General features: G+C 39.2%; 1 protein-coding gene across 2 annotated transcripts; it reads left to right on the forward strand.

The window, feature by feature from the left end:
- The first annotated feature begins 882 nt into the window (after nucleotides 1-882).
- Nucleotides 883-18,712, forward strand: LOC111845142 (gasdermin-A2-like). 2 transcript variants are annotated; one of them, XM_072712473.1, is made up of 11 exons: nucleotides 883-1,032; nucleotides 6,010-6,250; nucleotides 6,898-7,096; nucleotides 7,372-7,537; nucleotides 11,913-12,015; nucleotides 12,473-12,511; nucleotides 12,894-12,926; nucleotides 14,675-14,823; nucleotides 16,099-16,267; nucleotides 16,516-16,586; nucleotides 16,895-18,712. In XM_072712473.1, exons 2-11 carry the CDS (start codon nucleotides 6,034-6,036, stop codon nucleotides 17,120-17,122), a joined length of 1,374 nt encoding a protein of 457 aa, XP_072568574.1. In that variant the 5' UTR covers nucleotides 883-1,032; nucleotides 6,010-6,033; the 3' UTR covers nucleotides 17,123-18,712. The 2 variants fall into 2 exon arrangements, with proteins under 2 accessions (XP_072568574.1, XP_072568575.1); XM_072712474.1 differs by lacking the exons at nucleotides 883-1,032; nucleotides 6,898-7,096 and having other exon boundaries at nucleotides 6,111-6,250.
- The last annotated feature ends 68 nt before the right edge of the window (nucleotides 18,713-18,780 follow it).

An 18,780-nucleotide genomic window follows, 5' to 3' on the forward strand; every position in this document is an offset into this window, starting at 1 on the left:
GTCTCTCAGCGGAAACAAAGGGTAACGCTTCTGTCTAAGTCGTGCATGTTTACACTAGCTGAATACATATATTTAGACAGTAAAAATACAGTTAGACAATGATAGACAGTAACAGTAAGTATTATATAATAAAATACATTTTAAAATAAAGATTTATTAATTATTTTAATATTAATAATAAACCATTAATACATTTAATTATAACAATATTGTCGTGCCCAGTGGGGACGGAACGGAGACAAAGGCGCAGACGTCAGTGTATCGGGGAATACAGGGTTTAATTACAGGTAAGGCAGGCAAAACGCAGACGGACAATACAATGACTGGACTGGGGAAACAAACTGAAATGCGGACGAAATACAGAGAACTAATGACAACAACCAGAAACAGCTGATCACATGGGGATTCCACATGGGGTTAAACGGGGTGTGGCACACGGAAGGAGCGGACGATCGGGGCAGGACACAATGTTTTTTTAACTTTACACATTGTTTGGATACATTTATTTTCTTACTTTAAAAATTACTGTTTTGATAAATGTGCTTACTGTAGATGTCTTTAGTACAGTATATGCTTTTCTTGTTTTGTCCGGTTCATTTTGTGTTTTAATGCTAAAAAAAAACATATTTCGGTGTAATTTTTTGGGGCCGGGAACCAATTAATTGGTTTTCCATTATTTCTTATGGGGGAAATTTGATCAGAACTCAAACTTTTTAGGATTCGGTCCAGAGTTCTGAATGGATTAATTTCGAGTTCTGAGGTACCACTGTATATTGAGCATTTTAATAACTAAAAAAGAAATAATGAACAAACAAACAGTGTTTATTGTGCTTTAATTTGACAAGCATATTCGTTGTACACCCACACTTAAATGAAATTTAAATCTTGCAACGTAGACCCGACAGCGGACGCCCATTTCCGGCACAGCCCCCGTCACATACTTAATCGCGAAAGAATTTATTTCACAGTAAACAGGACCAGCAACTTCATTGCGTCGGATTCAGCAGGCTCAGTTGGTGTCTACGTCTCCAGGTAAATTTTTGTGTTTTTGTGAGGTTTTTCGGCTTTATTTTAAATGAATCACCAAGCATGAAACTTGATGAATAATGAGGATCACCAACCTCTAGTCCAGGGGTATTCAACTAAAATTTAAAGAGGTCCAGTTAGAGAAAATTTCTTGAAACAAAGGTCCGGAATATCATAATGTCTATACTATTTAGTGTGATATATATTTAAGTAGCCTATTAGTTGCATCAACATTGCATTTAATCAGTACCTGACTGTCAAATCAAATTAATTCAGTACAATTCAAAAACGTTTTGACAATATTTATTGTCACGTGACACAGAACTTCGGCCAGCTGGCTGGAGTGAGATGGTGAATTCGAGATGTCTGCACACACATGTAACAGTTCTTACCTTGTAAATAGTCTGCTTTTGTATTTAACCGTATAAATACACATTTGACGTAGCTAATTTTAGGTTTTATAATGGAATAATATAGATTTGCCGTAAGACTTCCAGCGTGAGTCTGAAAGCGTGAGTGTCATGCCAGATGCTTGAGATTTGGCAGCCATGAAAACGTACATTTTTTGTTTATATAACAGATTATTTATATAACAGATAACATTATTTTATACATATGTTAAAAAGCAGAAACTTCAACGAACATGAAATCAACAATAAACTACGTCTATTTATCCAACATGTTATATAATACATACTGTATTTAAAAACTTTTCAGCTGTATGATTTCAGGACAGACCAGTCACTCTGTTAGGAACATTACGAATTTTTGGTTGCGGGTTTTAGCTTCGCTGCTGCTATTAACACTAATGGCACATCAGCGCAGACAAAGGGCTGCAGGAGACAAACTACGTCTAGCTTGACGGTTAGAGGCGTTTGACGTTCATTGGCGTGGGAAACGGCGGTTCTCCTGCTAAAACCCTACCGAAAAGACCACAAAAACTACGCCGGATAAAATAGAAGCGTCAGGTTTTAAATAATAACTTAATGTTTTGGCTGTCGGTCCGGGTCCGTATATAGGACAGCTTCTGGGTCCGGACCCGGACCGCGGTCCGCCTGTTAGTGACCTCTGCTCTAGTCACTTTATATGCAAGAAAATTAAATAGCCTTGACTGGAACAGAATGAGGTACGGTGGGGTGAGTGGCAGCAGCCTCCCCATACACATCGGTATTAATATACATACTTTTTCAGGCAGACACGTGTATAAGCGGATTGCCCCGCTGATCCTAGTCTGTATAGAATTTAGGTTTATGCGGGTGGAGACATGATCGCAGCCGGGAGAAAATTCCTCTACACTGCAGGCTTCAAATTCTCCACGAAAGAAAACACGTATCAAATACGTGCTGTTTGAAATATATAACTCAATCTATAATACATAATCATGATTTTTGGGCTTTTTCTGCATTCTGCTTTTCACTTCTTGTCAAGTCTTTCTCCTGCATACCACGAACTGCCGTTAGCAAACTTTGTCCTTTTGCATGAATGTCTTTCTGATAGTTTACTAAAGCATCTAGATGTGCCTGAAGCCAGCACTCTGTGTAGAAAATGTAATACACATTGTTTTTTTTTTTTTTAAATACAATTTATGCAGTATAGCGTACAGGTTTTGTTTTTACTTCAAGAATAAAGTCTTTCTGTATTTTCAATGTCTTAAATCATAAGATCACGTGCACCAATTCGTGAATTTCTTGTTTCAGTACTTGTAGTATTTGAGAAACAAACATAGTTCCCTGCCTTTGGCCGAGCTCTGGGCGTGTCCCGACTGGTACTGTTTTCATGAATTTGAAAAGCATACATTTTCAGTACATAGTTTTCCTGAGTTAACCTCCAGAAACCCAAGGAAAAAAGTATCCTTCAATTTTAGGTTATTTGTCTTTGGAGGAAATTAGACATCTTACAATTTAGATTTTTTCAAATTTATTTTTATTTTTAATTTCACAGCATGCCCTCTTTAGTGTACAACAGGAATAAATATGTTTCCTTACATCAGTGAAAAGATAGATGCAAAAACAAAATGTCCACTGCAATGGACATAAATGAATGGGTGGGGTCTCAGGAGGATATACAGTGAAAGAGAATGCACCCCCTTTAAGAATATATTTTTTAAAATGCTTAAATGTTTGATTCTCACTTATTCATGTCATACTAATGGGTGTCGGAATGAAAATCGTTTGACTAACTAATGAAAAGATGGAAAGAAATAAAGCAATGAAAGTACTACAGTCATCAAAACCCCCATCATAAGGGGTATTTCCAGCAAACTAGAGTGGTACCCTGAGGAAGCTTCTGCAATACGGGGGAGGGGAGGGGGCAGTGTGAATCAATCCCCCAACCCTGGAGAGACTGTAGTGAGGCTCAGGGAAAATTACTAACCAATATTAATTGTAATTTTCCCTTTTTCTGCTGCATACCACGAACTGCCGTTAACAGACTTTGTCCTTTTGCGGGAATGTCTTTCTGATAGTTTACTGAAGCATCTAGATGTTCCTGAAGTCAGCACTCAGTTTAATCCACATTGTGTTTAAATAAAAATCAATTTATGCAGTATAGCGTACAGGTTTTGTTTTTATCTCAAGAATAGTTAAAGCCTTAGTGTATTCTCAATGTCTTAAGTAACATAAGATCACATGCAGAAACAAAAATGTTTGAATTTCTTGTCTGTGCTTGTAGTATTTGAGAGATAAGCATAGTTATATAACTCTGGCCCAGCTCTGGGCGTGTCCTGACTGGTACGGTTTTCATTCATTTGAAAAGCACACATTTTCAGTATATAGTTTTCCTGAGATATAGAGTGGGGGATAAGAGAATGCACCCCCTTTAAGAATATATTTTTTTAAATGCTTAAATATTTTATCCTTACTTATTCATGACATCCTAATGGGTGACAATGAAAGTTATTTGACTAACCAATGAAAAGATGGAAAGAAAGAAAGCAAAGAAAGTACCCAGACAGCAAAATCTTTCTGGCCCAGATGTGGCCCACATCACGCATGATCATCTGGCCCACATACAGTACCGCATGGAATGATGGCGATCCAGCGGACTGCTCTCGGTTGCCGCATCAGGTTAACATAAAGCAGGGCCTTATGTTAGCCACAAGTGGCCAGGCTCTGTTTGAGATCTGGCCCTATTGTGGCCCATTACCAGTTTCTGAACCTCACAGACGTAAACCTCATACGAGCTACTTTTCAACAGCAACTGCATACAGTCCCTGATCAGGCTTCAAATGCGTTTAAAAACAACAGAAGACCAATGTCTTCAAAGATTTTTATTTTAAACAATTGCATTAAAAAATATTAGCATTGAGATACAACACATTGAATTTCCATTGTTGAATTGTCAATTCAAACTCAAAAAAAACAAAAATCAGTCAATTCAACAATATAAATTCAAGCCTTGAACACAATATTCAAGCTTTGTTCACTACAAAGTGCTTTTAAGAATTATTGACAGCTGTGTCCTTCCAGTCTCCATTTTCTCCCTCCTTCCCTGTCCATCGCCAAGTGAAGCCATCTCTTAATGCAGGCCTCAATTTCCTGGTCAGTTGCATTAGCAGTCAACCTATTGCGTCAGACGGCACCTAAATTGAAACCAAATTTCCAGTGGAAAACCGACACGAAAGAAGTACCATACTTTCTGCACTTTATGGAAGTACTGAAAGTACGGTACCTGGTGCGGTGGAAAAACGCCCCAAGTTTCGTGTAGCCTTCGCAATCTCTTCTGGTTTATATGCAACTGGCCATCTGCATTCCCAATTGCTGACCCACAAAAGTGGAACAACTTCCACCTCCTTTGTTTCTAAGAATTCTACTGTACAATATGATACATGGCCTAGGACAAGGAGAAATCTTTGCATCATTGAAAATCAATGGAAAAAAAAACATTCCAAAACTACGCTACGTACATCTAAATTGACAGAGGGTAAATGGCTAGCAAATAACCGGGACTTTGTAGGGACAAGCCTGGTCGAATTAGAGACGGGCGGAAAAGCTATTCATATTGGCGTGGATTTTAAACTCGTTTTTTACATCTCCTAAAATCTTTGTTAACGTATGTACATTTTAAAAACACTAAACTTCAGTGAAACACACGTTTCTGTGTTAAAATGAATAAATATAATTATGCTATACTTACCGCATTCAATAAACCGGTTCAGAAATGTCTTCTCCACAAAAAAATACTTGCCCGCCTTTTCTACTTTCCCCGCCCACCTCCAACTGATGTGACTTTCAGCGACCAATCAGTAACGAGCAGCGCGCTTGCAACTGACCCCTACCACTGGGAAAGTATTTTGCTGGAAGTAGTCCCAATCCCAGTTGCATAAAAAGTAAAAACTTTACCAGAGGTATTGAGATGCTTCAAAGATCATTGTACAGTTCAATTGTTGACAGGCCATTTGATTTTAAAACAACCAACCACCCTTCCTTATAGATTCCATTACAATCATTTTATTGGTCCTATTACAATTTATTTGATGCAGTGAGCAACTACAGTATGGACATCTAGAAAACATGTCTTTTTCCATAAGCACAAGGGCACATTTCCAATACCTTTGCCAGAAGTGGGCCACAGCCGGAAGCCATATAACAATTTTTTTAATAAATTAAGTATTTAACATGTGGCCCATATCTGTTTTGTGACATTTGGGCCACATTTGTCTAATCACAAGTGGGCCACTTTTGGCATACATCCGTTTGACGGTGCTGGTGCCGGAACCAGGCCAGCAGTGCCACACATTTGCCAGAAGTAGCCCACATCCGCATGTTATCTGGGTACTAGTCATAAAAACCCCCATCATAAGGGGTATGTGCAGGAAACTAGGGTACCCTGAGGAAGCTTGTGCAATAGGGGTGGCAGTGTGAATCAATCCCCCAACCCTGGAGAGACTGTAGTGAGGCTCAGGGAAAATTACTAACCAATATCAATTGTAATTTTCATTTTTTTGTTTTGTCTCGTATTTTCTGCTTTTCTTTGCATCTGCAGCCTAGAATCTCACAGGCCGTAACAATGTTTAAAGTCGTCACTCAGAACATTGTAAAAGACCTGGATCCAAGGGGTGAGCTGAAACCAGTTGTCAGTGTCATCGACTCCAAAACAATAGACGTGTTGACGGTGGTGAAGATTGTGAAGACTTCAAGGCTGTTTTTTTTTAATGTGCTGGAGTACCACCCTACACCAGTGAGTGTAGCGGATTTAATCTTGCCTGGTGATACTGTGGATTTTGGTGAGTGACCTTGCATGCAGTGATGTGCAGGCATACCGTATGCCTGTCTATGTCTTGTCTGTGTCTACCTTAAGTAGGCCTGGGTGATGTGCAATGTCAGCATCAACCTCACATGACATGCATACAGTTGTCACATTGCTCAGACTGCGATATTAGGCTTGAGATTAGGCTTGGGTGATATCTAATTTTTCATAAGATGATATACCATGGTATACAGTAAAACACCATGTGTTGAATGGAGTTTTCCAATAAATTTGGCTAAAATATTGCTACACTGTCATAGGAAACAAAACCTTGCAAGCTTTTCTATTCCTCTGCATGGAATAGTTTGGATGCCATAGAGATGATATTGAGCAAAAGCAAGTGATTTGCCATCACAACTCAAGGCAGCACCACCAAAAGACTCTATTGGCAGATAATAACAATTTGTATTTGTCTGTAGTTTATTTTTGGTAAATTTTCAACTCCTTTTGTGCTTTATAACATTTACTCTAATTTATCAGTTACTGATATCACCTGAATGATACCATACAGTGCTCTGCATGGGGGGTTTCCATTGATTGTCAATGGGAATAATGCCAGGGCTCTGTTGGTTATGTATGAATAGCAATGTTTCATCCTGGGTTGTTTGTTTTCATCCTTCTCAGGTAAATCTGTTCAAAACAATATTGGTACAATGAACGTGAAGGGCAATGAGGAGGCCTCGGGGCGTTTTATGAGCAAATCAAACTTTGTCAAAGGGAGTGTCGAAGCCAGCTGTGAAATGAATCGCTCCAGTGAACTTTTTTCCAGACTGGAGAATGTTTCGATAGACTATACCAAACTTTACAGAGCCATGCAGACTAGGTCAGTTTGTATTCTATTTACTACGGACTATGGTGCTAGTCTAAATTAGTATTTGTTTGTATTTTTATGTATTTTCAAATAACTTAGGGTATTCCACCTTTATTTAAACCACAAACAACTATAATACTATGAACAAAAGGCTCACAAGGATCTTTGAATGTTACTTTCTTCTTCATTAAATAGTTAATTTGTATTTGAGTTGCACATATGTATTGTCCTAATCTAAAGTTCCCTTCAGTTAACAAGTCTCTTGAAATTTTTGTTTGTCGTTAAAGCAAATTTGATGATAGCCACTCAACGATCATGACCTTGAAGAATAATCCCAAAGTTGTAGGACTCGGCGTGATCTTCAATGTTCTCAGGGCCAAGAATCCTTTGTACCTGAAGCAGAACAATCGAGCTACAGGCAGTGGAAAGTTCTCCTTGCAAGAAATTGCCACGGTAATCCCACAATGTCACTGACTGGTCTGTTTTATGGGTTTTGTTTTTCAAATGTGCATGTAACCATGTGGGCAATGGAAAGGTGTGAAAGCTAGGGCTCGACGATAAAACGATAATTATCGCAATTAGAGGTCGACTGATATATCGACAGGCCAATATATCGGGCCGATATTTGGCATTTTATAATGTATCGGCATCGGCCGATATCCAAGTGAGGTACGCCGATTTACAGACAGGCACGTCTGCGGGCAGCCCTGTGTTACTGTTGCTGTGAAACTCGTGACCCATGATGCCTTGTGCAGGACCCCAGCCAGAAGTTTTGGAAGAGTCCTGGGAGAAAATGGTAAGACTTAAATTCTGATTTTTCAAAGACCTATTTATTTAACTGGTTTGCTATGAAATGTTGTTTTAAAAGAAAACGCGAATTACGCTGTCGGGAACTGGTATAATGGTAATGAGCCTTAAACAAACTGTAGCTTACAGCAGGTAACGTTAAGGATCATTGATTCTGACAGAGGTACTTTTATGCGCTTGTTGGTGGGCTCACAGACGTTTTTTTAATCGTTAAAAACCATTTTAATTGTTAAAAATGTAATTATTACCATATCAAGCCGATGTTATCAGTTCTGTTTTTTTTCTTGTGTCAATGCATGATGGAGAAAACTGTTTGTTAGAAAGCGTGGTTACCATTCACTTGAGCTGATGCTGACAATGGTCCTTCTGTGCAACTTGTTTGCATTTGAGGGCGGAGATTCGAACAATTTGTCAGACGTCTAGATAAAAAGTGCACGACTTTGCGCAGTTAATTTCCTCATTAAACATGTCTATCCTTTATACGGCTTATCCATCGACAACGTCACAATCACTAGGGGCTTACGTTGTCCTTGCATACAAGGCTGTGTAATACGACAGAATTATTTTATTTTCTGCGATCGCTAGATTATGATGAATTCGGCTTGTAAGCTATCTGCTAACAACATAAACAACATATTAGTGAAAGGTTTTGGGCCTTGTACACTACTCATCATACCATGATGCACTTCCTAGTGTCCTTTTCTTTCAAAATGTATTAGAGTGTCATTGTTTTAATGTGCATGGAATACTGGAACTGTAGAATGAATTGAAGATGAAGGCACTATAATAAAAATGCTAACCTTGCATTTTCTCTTCTTTTTTTTTAGTAATTTAGAAGATTCAGTGACTGGAAGTGGGATTAAAACTGAAGATAAGATGCACATTCCTTTTTGTATTGTTTACAATTTTTTTTCCCTCAGAAATGAGGAGTTTGCTTCTATATGGTGCACTAAAAGAGATTCTGATGCTGCTATTTTTATTGTTTATAAGTTTAAATTATTGTTCACAAGTTGTATTGTGTTTTGGTTAAGTTTATATTTAAATTTACACAAGTCAGTATTCAATAAATGATAAGTTGAGAAATTTTGTGTATCGTTTGTTATTATTAGTTTGATAGTTTACCATGCAAATAGAGGGGAAAATGTCCAATTATCGGCCAAAATATCGGCAGCATATATCGGCCATCGGCTGACCCTGACTCCTAAATATCAGCATCGGCTATTGAAAAACCCATATCGGTCGACCTCTAATCGCAATATAATTTTCCTCTATACCAATGCAACAAACGCTCAATGAAATGATGGTAAAGATGAATGAGAGTGGCAGCGTTTTGTCAGCACTGATTAAAATGACCTTGCCTGCTGCCAATGAGAGTGCTTTGAAGTAGGGCTGTGCGATGTGGCATAAAATTCATATTGCGGTATAATTTGAACCATAGACGGTAGACGGTATATATTGCGGTATATAATTTGATCTGTAAATTTCAATATAATTGTTTTTGAAAGGGTAACATATGTCCATAACAAAGGCATTGCAGCTGGAAGTTGTATAATAAACTCTTAACACATTTGAAAGTGGTCGTGAACGTAGAATATTTATTGTGCAAATCTGTAATTATGGAAAAAACATGAAAACATTTGAAGTAACTTCCCTGGTTTTATCTTATATTCAAAACACAGGTTGGTTTTGTAAACTGTAGGTAAGCAGAAAACAAGACAGAACCAAAAGCTACAAAACTAATACAATTAGACTAGTGTCATAACTCCATCTATATTAGAATGACCATCTCTCCCATAAAGGTCCTGCACGGGTTCGGGTACCCGACTGGTGACCCGCAAATTTTGATGAAACGGGTGAAAAATATTCTTCTGTGTTGGATACAGGTTCGGGTCGGCCGCAGGCAAGCGCGGGTCTAAATTGCGGTTTTCAAAACATCATGTGCCAACAAAAAATACTCTAGGGCTATATTTTAGTGACACACAAAAAATCCTTGCATCCAAGATGATAAAACCTAAAATCCATATCAGTTTATGCTTGCACACGCATTCCAGGAAATCTCTCCCACTTACATCTACAAAAAACGCGATCTCCTGCAGCTGTTCGAAATGGATGCTGAGGAGTTGAAAAGAAAATTAGCAAGTGGAGAGTTTAAAGTTGTGGCCAATACCTGTGACCAGATAATCCATGTCAGGGAGGACACTCTGAGCTAACACAGGAATTGTAAATTACCATTTCAATTAAACAGACCTGGATTTCACTTGAGCATTGAGTTCTTGCTGTGTGCTGATTGGTCAGTCTCCTATAATCATGCATGTGTCACTAATGTTAATGTGAAACAACTGGATGAGTCTTTCAGTCAAGGAAACAAACCAGTCAAAGCGCAAGAAGAGCTGAACTATTTAGCCGAGCACAGGAGCCTTTTAATTTGAAAGTAGCTTGTAAAACCCGAAGTAGCTCAAAGTGTCCTCCCTGACATGGATTATCCGGTCACTCTAGGGTAGCCTAATGCACATTTTATATCATTTTAGTTATATTAACATATTTGATTGTAAGCTAGTAATGCTATGTGTGGGCCTGGCAATATCAAACATTATTTTAGTTTGGAGGTAGGCTACTACCGTTTGTTTTGCTTTATTATTAGGCTGTTAAGCAACATTTACATTTGGCTATGCCTTTTCAACTGATGTTGCATATGTCACTGGTCGTTTGTTGTGGCAATAAACTTTTGTCTTTAATTTTGGCTATCTGACTGATATTTATTCGGGTGCGGGTTGGGTGTCTGTATTTACTTATAGCGGGTCGGATCGGGTGCGGAATTTTATTTTATTTCTGTCGGATAATGGTTCGGAGACGGGTGCGGTTTGTCAAAATGAAACCCGTGCAGGACTCTGCTGCCAGGTGCATCAATAATCTTATAAATGATTTTCATATAAATCATTTATTTGACGCGACTTGATTACGTCATTTTTGCGGGCGAGGAGCGGACATTTCTGCGGTAGGAGGGTATAATCAAAATCTCTCCCGTTGGCCAAATTTATATCGTATACCGTTTATACCGCACAGTACTACTTTGAAGATGGACAAACTATGCACAAAAAAACATGGCAAGGTTTACTGAGTAAGCGGAGCACCCCTGCTGCTCTGCTTCTAAACACAAGTCACGCTAGGGGGAATAAACGCTTCTGCAGAGGATACTTCAGTATCTGTCAAGAAATTTAGCAACAGCTCAGCAGCCACATTTTTTTTAAATGAGTTGTTATAGATAAAAGTAAAGCGACGGTGGCGATGTGGACGCACTTTGGAAATTTAAAGGAGTCTACAACACGCAACAGGCTGATGCTGAATAAAACTGGAAATACTACAAATTAATTGCACCACTCGAAGCATTGCCCTCCAGGACAATATACACAATACAAGCGATTAGTCACAGACACTAAAAATTATTGTTGCAACTTTCAATCGCGTCCCATATCGGTTCAAAACAGGACACAGCATTTTATTTTTCAATACCAGGTGGGTGGCAACTCTACTAGTAATGTGAAGTGTGTGCCCTGTCAGGAGCAATGAGCCAGTGTTATTAGTATTACACCCTACTATGAAAAATTATTATATGGAAATCATTCTAATTATTATATCATAATTATTGTATGATTTATTTATTAAAATTAGATTTCAGTTTGCAGTGCATTCAATATGTCATAAATGGAGCCTAGTAAAGAAATATTGAATGATTATTGAAAATAATGATTCATAAATTATATAGTGATTATCGATATTGACTCATATGAAAAAGTTATAAAATGTGATAAAATTTTTTGCTATATTGCCGAGCCCCAGTGAAAGTGACAGATGGCACATTCTCTCTTTCCCCCCTTTCCATTCCCTTGCTTATAAGATCACCTTTTGATTCAGAAAAACAATAATATGAACAGTGTCCCTTGTAGTGAATTGGATATCTTGCACATTACTCATAAATCTATAGATATAAATCTAAGATGAGCTTGGATCTACCTGTTCTTAGGCAGATAGCAGCCTTAAGGTAGAAAGTACGAAGACGCTGAATGTGGACGCAGGTAGTGTGTTGGGGTTCAAACTGCAGAAGATCCCCTTAGACTTCGTAAAAGGTGAGTTCTGGTGCCTCTTTGGTGTACAGCTGGCCCTGCTACTGAATTCCTCTATTTTCCAATAAACCCAAGCTTTAGTGCAATCATTACTGTCTAGTTATTATTGAGATATATTTCCAGTTTTTCTTTGTAGTGGCATTGCGTTGAATTAAATATTTGTGTAAATTAAGTGATCGGCCTAACTTGCTTAGCCAAGTTACTTGTCCTTTGTCAGTAAACATATGTACTTAACTTGCTCTACTTGCTGTACATAGGAAGTGAGATAAAATTAAAGAATGGACATACAATAACGGACAAACAGTACAAGCCAGTGACAGATACAAGGAGTGTATTAAAAACCTGAAAAGTGTGACCTTTATTGGCCGGTAGTTTGAATTTCAGCAGGAAATGTGTGACTGATAGTAGACTTCACTGATTGATATGTTGATCCCACTCTCCTTTCCCTTTTTGTGAGCAGAGGATGAATGGGTGAAAAGACACATCTGGGACCATGATGGTATTTTGTATACTGATATTCCGGGCTTATGGGCTGAGGCTTACTTTTCTGCATATGCTTCATCCATGACTCAGTCTCGTTTAACCTAATATTTCATGAAATATTAGCCTCAAACTTAGATTTGTGCCTTGTGGATGAACATTACTGAAATGAACATGAAATGAACATTACTGAAATGAACATAAAATGAACATTACTGAAATGATGGGCAATGCTACTGCTGCAACACTTGGCTTTTGAAATGGTCACAGTTCCAAGGAAAGGCTATATAAGTAAAGTATACCTAAGGTGGACGAAAGGTATTGCAACAGAAATAGGCAACAGAATAATTAGGTGAGTCTTTCAAGGAGTGAAATTTAAATTGCAATTGTTTTTCTTGCAGGAGTGCGAGAATTTACTGAAGAATGCCTTACTGGTGAGTCTGTCTTTAATAGCTAGACAACAAGACACAGTTTAAAGGATTATTAGCACAGTGTGGTCAGGCCTTTTGCCATGGTCACTTGGGTCACTCGGATAGCTTTTTAATACAGTACAAAGGATTGCAGACTTGCAATACAAAATTATTTTCTGAGGCCTAATAATTTACAGTGAGGGAAATAATTATTTGACCCCTGCTGAATTCTTAAGTTGACCCATTAATAAATAAATGAGAAGTCTATAATTTCACTGGTAGGTTTATTTTAACAGCAAAAGATAGATTATCAACAAAACAAGTAAGAAAATATCATCATGTAACAGTTACAAACCAATTTGTCATTCATCTCAGGAAATAAGTATTTAATCCCTTGGAACACGTGCTTTAGTACTTGGTGGAATAACCATTGTTTGGAAGCACAGCTGTCAGACGTTTCTTGTAGTTGGTCACCAGGGTTGCATGCAGATCATCAGGAATTTTCATCCACTCCTCTTTGCAGACCTCTTCCAAATCTTTAAGGTTTTTTAGGCTGTCATAGACGAAGCTTGAGTTCCCTCCATAGGTTTTCTATGGGATTAAGGTCTGGAGACTGGCTAGGGCACTCCATGACCTTAATGTGCTTCTTCTTGAATCACTCCTTTGCTGCCTTAGCCGTATGCTTAGGGTCGTTATCTCGCTGGAAGACCCACCTGTTGAAGGGGTGGCTGAAGGAAGGAGGTTCTCCTCCAGGATTTTACAGTACATTGCCCCGTCCATCTTTCCTTCAATGCGGTGCAGCCGTCCTGTACCGTTGGCAGAAAAACACCCCCAAAGCATAATGCTTCCACCTCTGTGTTTGACAGTAGGGATGGTGTTCCTGGGGTTACAGTCAGCAGTCTTTTCCCTCCAAACACGGCGAGTAGAGTTGATGCCAAACAGCTCGATTTTGGTCTCATCTGACCACATGACATTCCTCCAAGCCTCATTGGTATTATTCAGGTGTTCACTGGCATACTTCAGACGGGCCTGAACATGGGCCCTCTTGAGCAGTGTGACTGTGGTCCCTGCTGCTTTGAGATCATTAGCAAGCTCCTCCCGTATAGTTCTGGGGTTAGCCCTCACCGTTCTTAAGATCATTCATGCTGCATGAGATGAGATCTTCCTTTGGGCCCCAGAGGGTAATTCACAGTTATTTTGTCTTTCTTCCATTTGTGAGTAATTGCAACAACAGTTGTCACTTTCTCACCAAGCTGCTTGCTGATGGTCATGTAGTCCATTCCGTATTTGTGAAGGTCAACAATCTTGTCTCTGATGTTCTTAGACAGCTCTTTGTTATTTCCCATGGTGATAAGGTGTAAGACAGGTTAGTGACCCAAGAATACTGTTTAACAAAGTAATGCATATAAATGACAATGCTGGTTTGGTATCTGTTAATACTTAATTGAGTACTACTTGTGTTGTGTTAGTGCATATGTACTTGACCTAATTTCTTGCTGGCTTGTAGGGGATCAAATAATTATTTCCCTAGATAAATGACAAATTGATTTGTACCTGTTACATAATGATTTTTTTCTTGTTTGTTTTGTTGAAAATCTATCCTCTGGTGTTAAAATAAACCTACCAGTGAAATGATAGACTTCTCATTTTTTAATAAATGGGTCTAGTTAGTAATTCAACATGGGGTCACATAATTATTTCCCTCACTGTATTGTTTTTTTTTTATTGAGAATATATAATGTTCATCTTTCACATGTCTGGTTAAATTTTAGGCACTGTAGGCTTCTCTCAACTGAAGCAGAAGGTGGAAAATGCATTTCAGATTTTCAAGAACATGGACCATGATGTGAAAATGATGATCTGGAGTCCCTTGTGTAAAATATCGAGTTGTGCTCGGACTCTCCATGTGCTGGATCGCATTGTAAGTGCTCTCAGATACCCAGACACTCTTTGTGTGTGTTTTCCACACACGACTCAGTCTGTGTTTTTCCTTCTCCTGATTGTGCTTTCAAGGTGAACGTGGGCCATGATTTTAGTGTTAAGTGTCATTGAGTAAACTCAGGACCTTTGATAAAACACAACTTACAAACTAATGGTCTCAGATCATTGGACATTGCACTACAGGAAACTGGTAATCACTGAGACTTGGGGCTGTTGGCTGGACAGGTGGTTCCAGGAAGAGAGGTACATAGAAAAGGGCTCTAATATGGAGAACAGAAGGAACCGGGAGCAGGTGTCACACCCCACCCACCGTGTTTGCCTGATCCTCCTGTTTCCTCCCCGGCATGTTCCTTCCCCTTTTGTTAATCACTCGCAGCTGCCTCCTGTTCCCCCCTTCTTTAGTCTAGTATTTAAGCCGTACCCGAGCTGTACCCGCACAATTATTCATTGTTAGTACTATTGCACATCACGATGTATCGTTGCATTCCTGATAACTCAGAACTTGAAAAGTACTAGAGAATGGCTGAACGGAATGGATTTGTAATGCAGATTTATGCAATCAAACGCTAAAATTCTAGCATTGGATGCTAACATAAGATGGTGACGGTGACACTTGGTAGCGGAAATTAGCACATAGTAAGTCATGATACACCCTATGTAAACAGTAAATAAGGTTCTCTGGTTTTATGTCACTGTCGCTCTCCAAACCTGGCAATGCCTTTCCTAAGCCGACCCTCGAAGTGGGCTGGATTACCACACTGTAGCTACAACCTGGTTCTTGTATGGCGGTGGAAAACATCTTAAGGTATAAAGACAACCCCACAACACCAGAAACTGGTCTCATATCCAGCAGTGAAAGTCTGACGAGCCTGGAGCCTTGAGCAAAGCTCTTTGCTCAGTCTAAATAGACTGGGGGCTTGTATTTCAAAGCCTGTTACATGGCCCCTTTCAATCCCATAAACAAAATAATGGTGCAGGTTATATCCTGCTTTAACCCTCTGTTTTGGACAAAAGAATGTAGAAATATTTAGCAACTGTGTAGATCTGGTCTAGTGTGCTCCTTAAACTTGTCTAATCTCGCACTGGAATGTATGTTGGTATGGTATGTTGGCACTGGCAGCTATAATAAATGGTGATAAAAGTTATCAACCAGTTACCTCAGATAACATTACATGGGCTATAGAGGTTGCACAAAACCTATCCGTGCCACACACAGCGTATGGGTGTGTCACCCAGTTCATGTGCATATTTGCAGCTTGAAGAAGGTTTCCTGTCTGCAGAGGACAGCTCAATTCTAGACAGTGACGCCCCACAGTTCCTGTCAGAGCTGCGGCAACTTCTGAGTATAGTGGAACTCAATCTTGACATACAGTGTGACCATCCTTTTCTCGAGCCGCTCAATCTGCTGGTGAGCTCCCTGAATGGTGAGTAATTTCTTGTCTATTTAACGTTCCCTGCTGGCTTTTTGTGCGGATGCTGTTTGTTTGTGATCCTCTCCGCCGAGAGCATTCCTTAGCTTACCTCAGTGTGTGTCAGCCTGTTGTGTGGCTAGCAAAAGCGTGCATGTGCCCGTTCCCCCTTCGTGGCATCGCTGAGAATGTGTTGAGTTCTTCTGCATGTAGCTTTCTTTGTGTCACTATGTCAGCCATCTGGTTTGCATGTTGTTTTGCAGAAATAGATGAGCAGGGCGTGACCCTGATCAGTAGACAGGACCCAGAGGTCCGGAGGCAGGTGCTGAACACGGTAAGCCTCTGGGCCCCTTTACCTTTTTATCCTGGAAGAGGAAGGTGTACGTGTGTTCATTATGCATATATAAGTAAGCAGCATTTTTAGCTTAAGTCAGGTGGCAGAATGTTGTATTTCTAATTGACAGCAATGACCGAAGCTTTGGCGAATTGTGGTTTTGTTTCCAGGTGTTGATCTGAAGTAGTTTTAATTATTTATTGTCCACCTATGAGGCAAAGTCCAGGACCATGATAAAATTTTATTTATGCACATAATGACAAAATCCCACTGTGATAAAGGTAATTACAATTGTGTTGTCCTTATAGGTTGAGCAGGTACTGGAAAATGTCTTTGAGAAGACAGAAGGAGAAGCGTGGAGCAGACTTTTTGGGGGGAGCAATGCGAACGAGGCCAAAACTGTGCTGCAAGCCTGCGGAGTTATCCTGGATGAGACAAATCCATATCCAGCCCTGGGGAGTCCAGGGGTTCCTGACATTACCCTCATATCACTCTACATCGCTCTGAAAGGGCTGAGCCTGCTCTTAATGACATAAGCGCCCTCTGCTGGAAACTCACAAAATTTTAAATTTTCTTTGAACTTTGAGCGGCTAATTACTAACAAGATTTTGCCCATTTCGCTAAGCTAAAAATTCTTTTAGCTAAAAATTATCATCATCCTTAAGAATGTATTTTTTGCTGTCTTTTTCAGTGCATGCATATTTAATCCTTACTATGCATGGGGTCAGGGGAGTATATTTTTCAAATATATCAGCATAGTCAAGTTTCAACGTAGACATAGTGTAAGATTTAATATTTAGAATTTTGTGATAAATGGATGACTACATTTTATACTAATATTGCATTGTAAAATTTCTAGATCTATCCACCTTCCATGTGCATATCCTGGATAGGGTCTTGAGGTTTCCAGTGACCATGTATACAAAGGCTCTGTAATCGATCATTAGACACATGGTGGGGCTGTGGAGCTGACCCGTCACATGATGCTCGGGGGAATTAGTGCTGGTCTACTAGCTTGTGCTGTCAGACCACTGCAGATTATTCAAAACACTGCAACATGTCTGATATTCATTCAGCCTAAATGCTCTCATGCCACACCTCTTGTCTCTTTTCACTGGCTCCCTTTTTGGTGCTGTCATCAAGTTCAAGTCCTTGGCCTTCAGATCATTAATGGACCTGCACCCATCTCCATCAAGGAGCTGCATACTGTAAGACCTATATGCCCTATTGCCCCCTTCAGTTAGCAAACCAATGGCATTAGGAGCTGCCTCCTCTCCCTCACTCCAGAAGGGTCTCTTCTGTGGTTCCCTGATGGTGGAATGAGCTGCTAAACCACTTGCAACAATCACACTCGTCAACAATGCAGCGGAGAAAGTAGATCACAAAAAAACAAGAAATATGCAGTATCACCTTTGTGAGGCTAACATAACCTTCCCCCGGAGCCAACACTGTATTCAAGGGGTAAAGTAAAGTAGGTGTTAAACACAGTTAGATCAGCTGATGTTAACATGTTATTTGTATGCAATACAAAGGTAGGTCTGTTTATGGAACTGAAGTGAGTTTAGACCCTCTGGGGGCTGACAGATTGGTAAAGTTAAATACCATCATGGACAATGGAATGATTATTGCATTATAAACCTAAAATTGGCTGCATCAAAAGCATTGGGGTAGTTTGCAAACCCTACAGACTATTTACAGGGTAATTAATCTGTTATATACATGTAAATGCGTGTGCATGTGTGTGCAGGCTTGCCTCGTGTGGAGTTTGCCTCTTCCGGTGCATTACAGTTTCTGTACTTACTCATGTGCACTTTCAGTTTAGCTTCATGCTCATGTTTGTAGTACTGGTTCCCTTTTCACGATTTTATATCTTCTCTGGTCATAATTTTTATATGCATTTTATGTATTGACTATTCAAGTTTTAGTTTCACTTGTGTTTCACTTCAACAATTTCTGCTTTTTACAGCTCCCATCTTATTGTGATTTTAATTTTTTAAAGATTTACTGCCTGATTCTCATGTACTGTGTCTGCTTTGTATTTCTGGAAGATTATTGTACAAAATTTTATGCCCACATATATTGAGCATTTTATTAACTACAAACAGATAATAAACAAATAAACAGCGTTTATTGTGCTTTAATATAACAAGCAGATTGGTTGTACACCCACACTTAAGTGAAATTTAAATCTTAG

This window comes from Paramormyrops kingsleyae, chromosome 5 (genome assembly GCF_048594095.1).
Source record: "Paramormyrops kingsleyae isolate MSU_618 chromosome 5, PKINGS_0.4, whole genome shotgun sequence".
Lineage (NCBI taxonomy): Eukaryota > Metazoa > Chordata > Actinopteri > Osteoglossiformes > Mormyridae > Paramormyrops > Paramormyrops kingsleyae.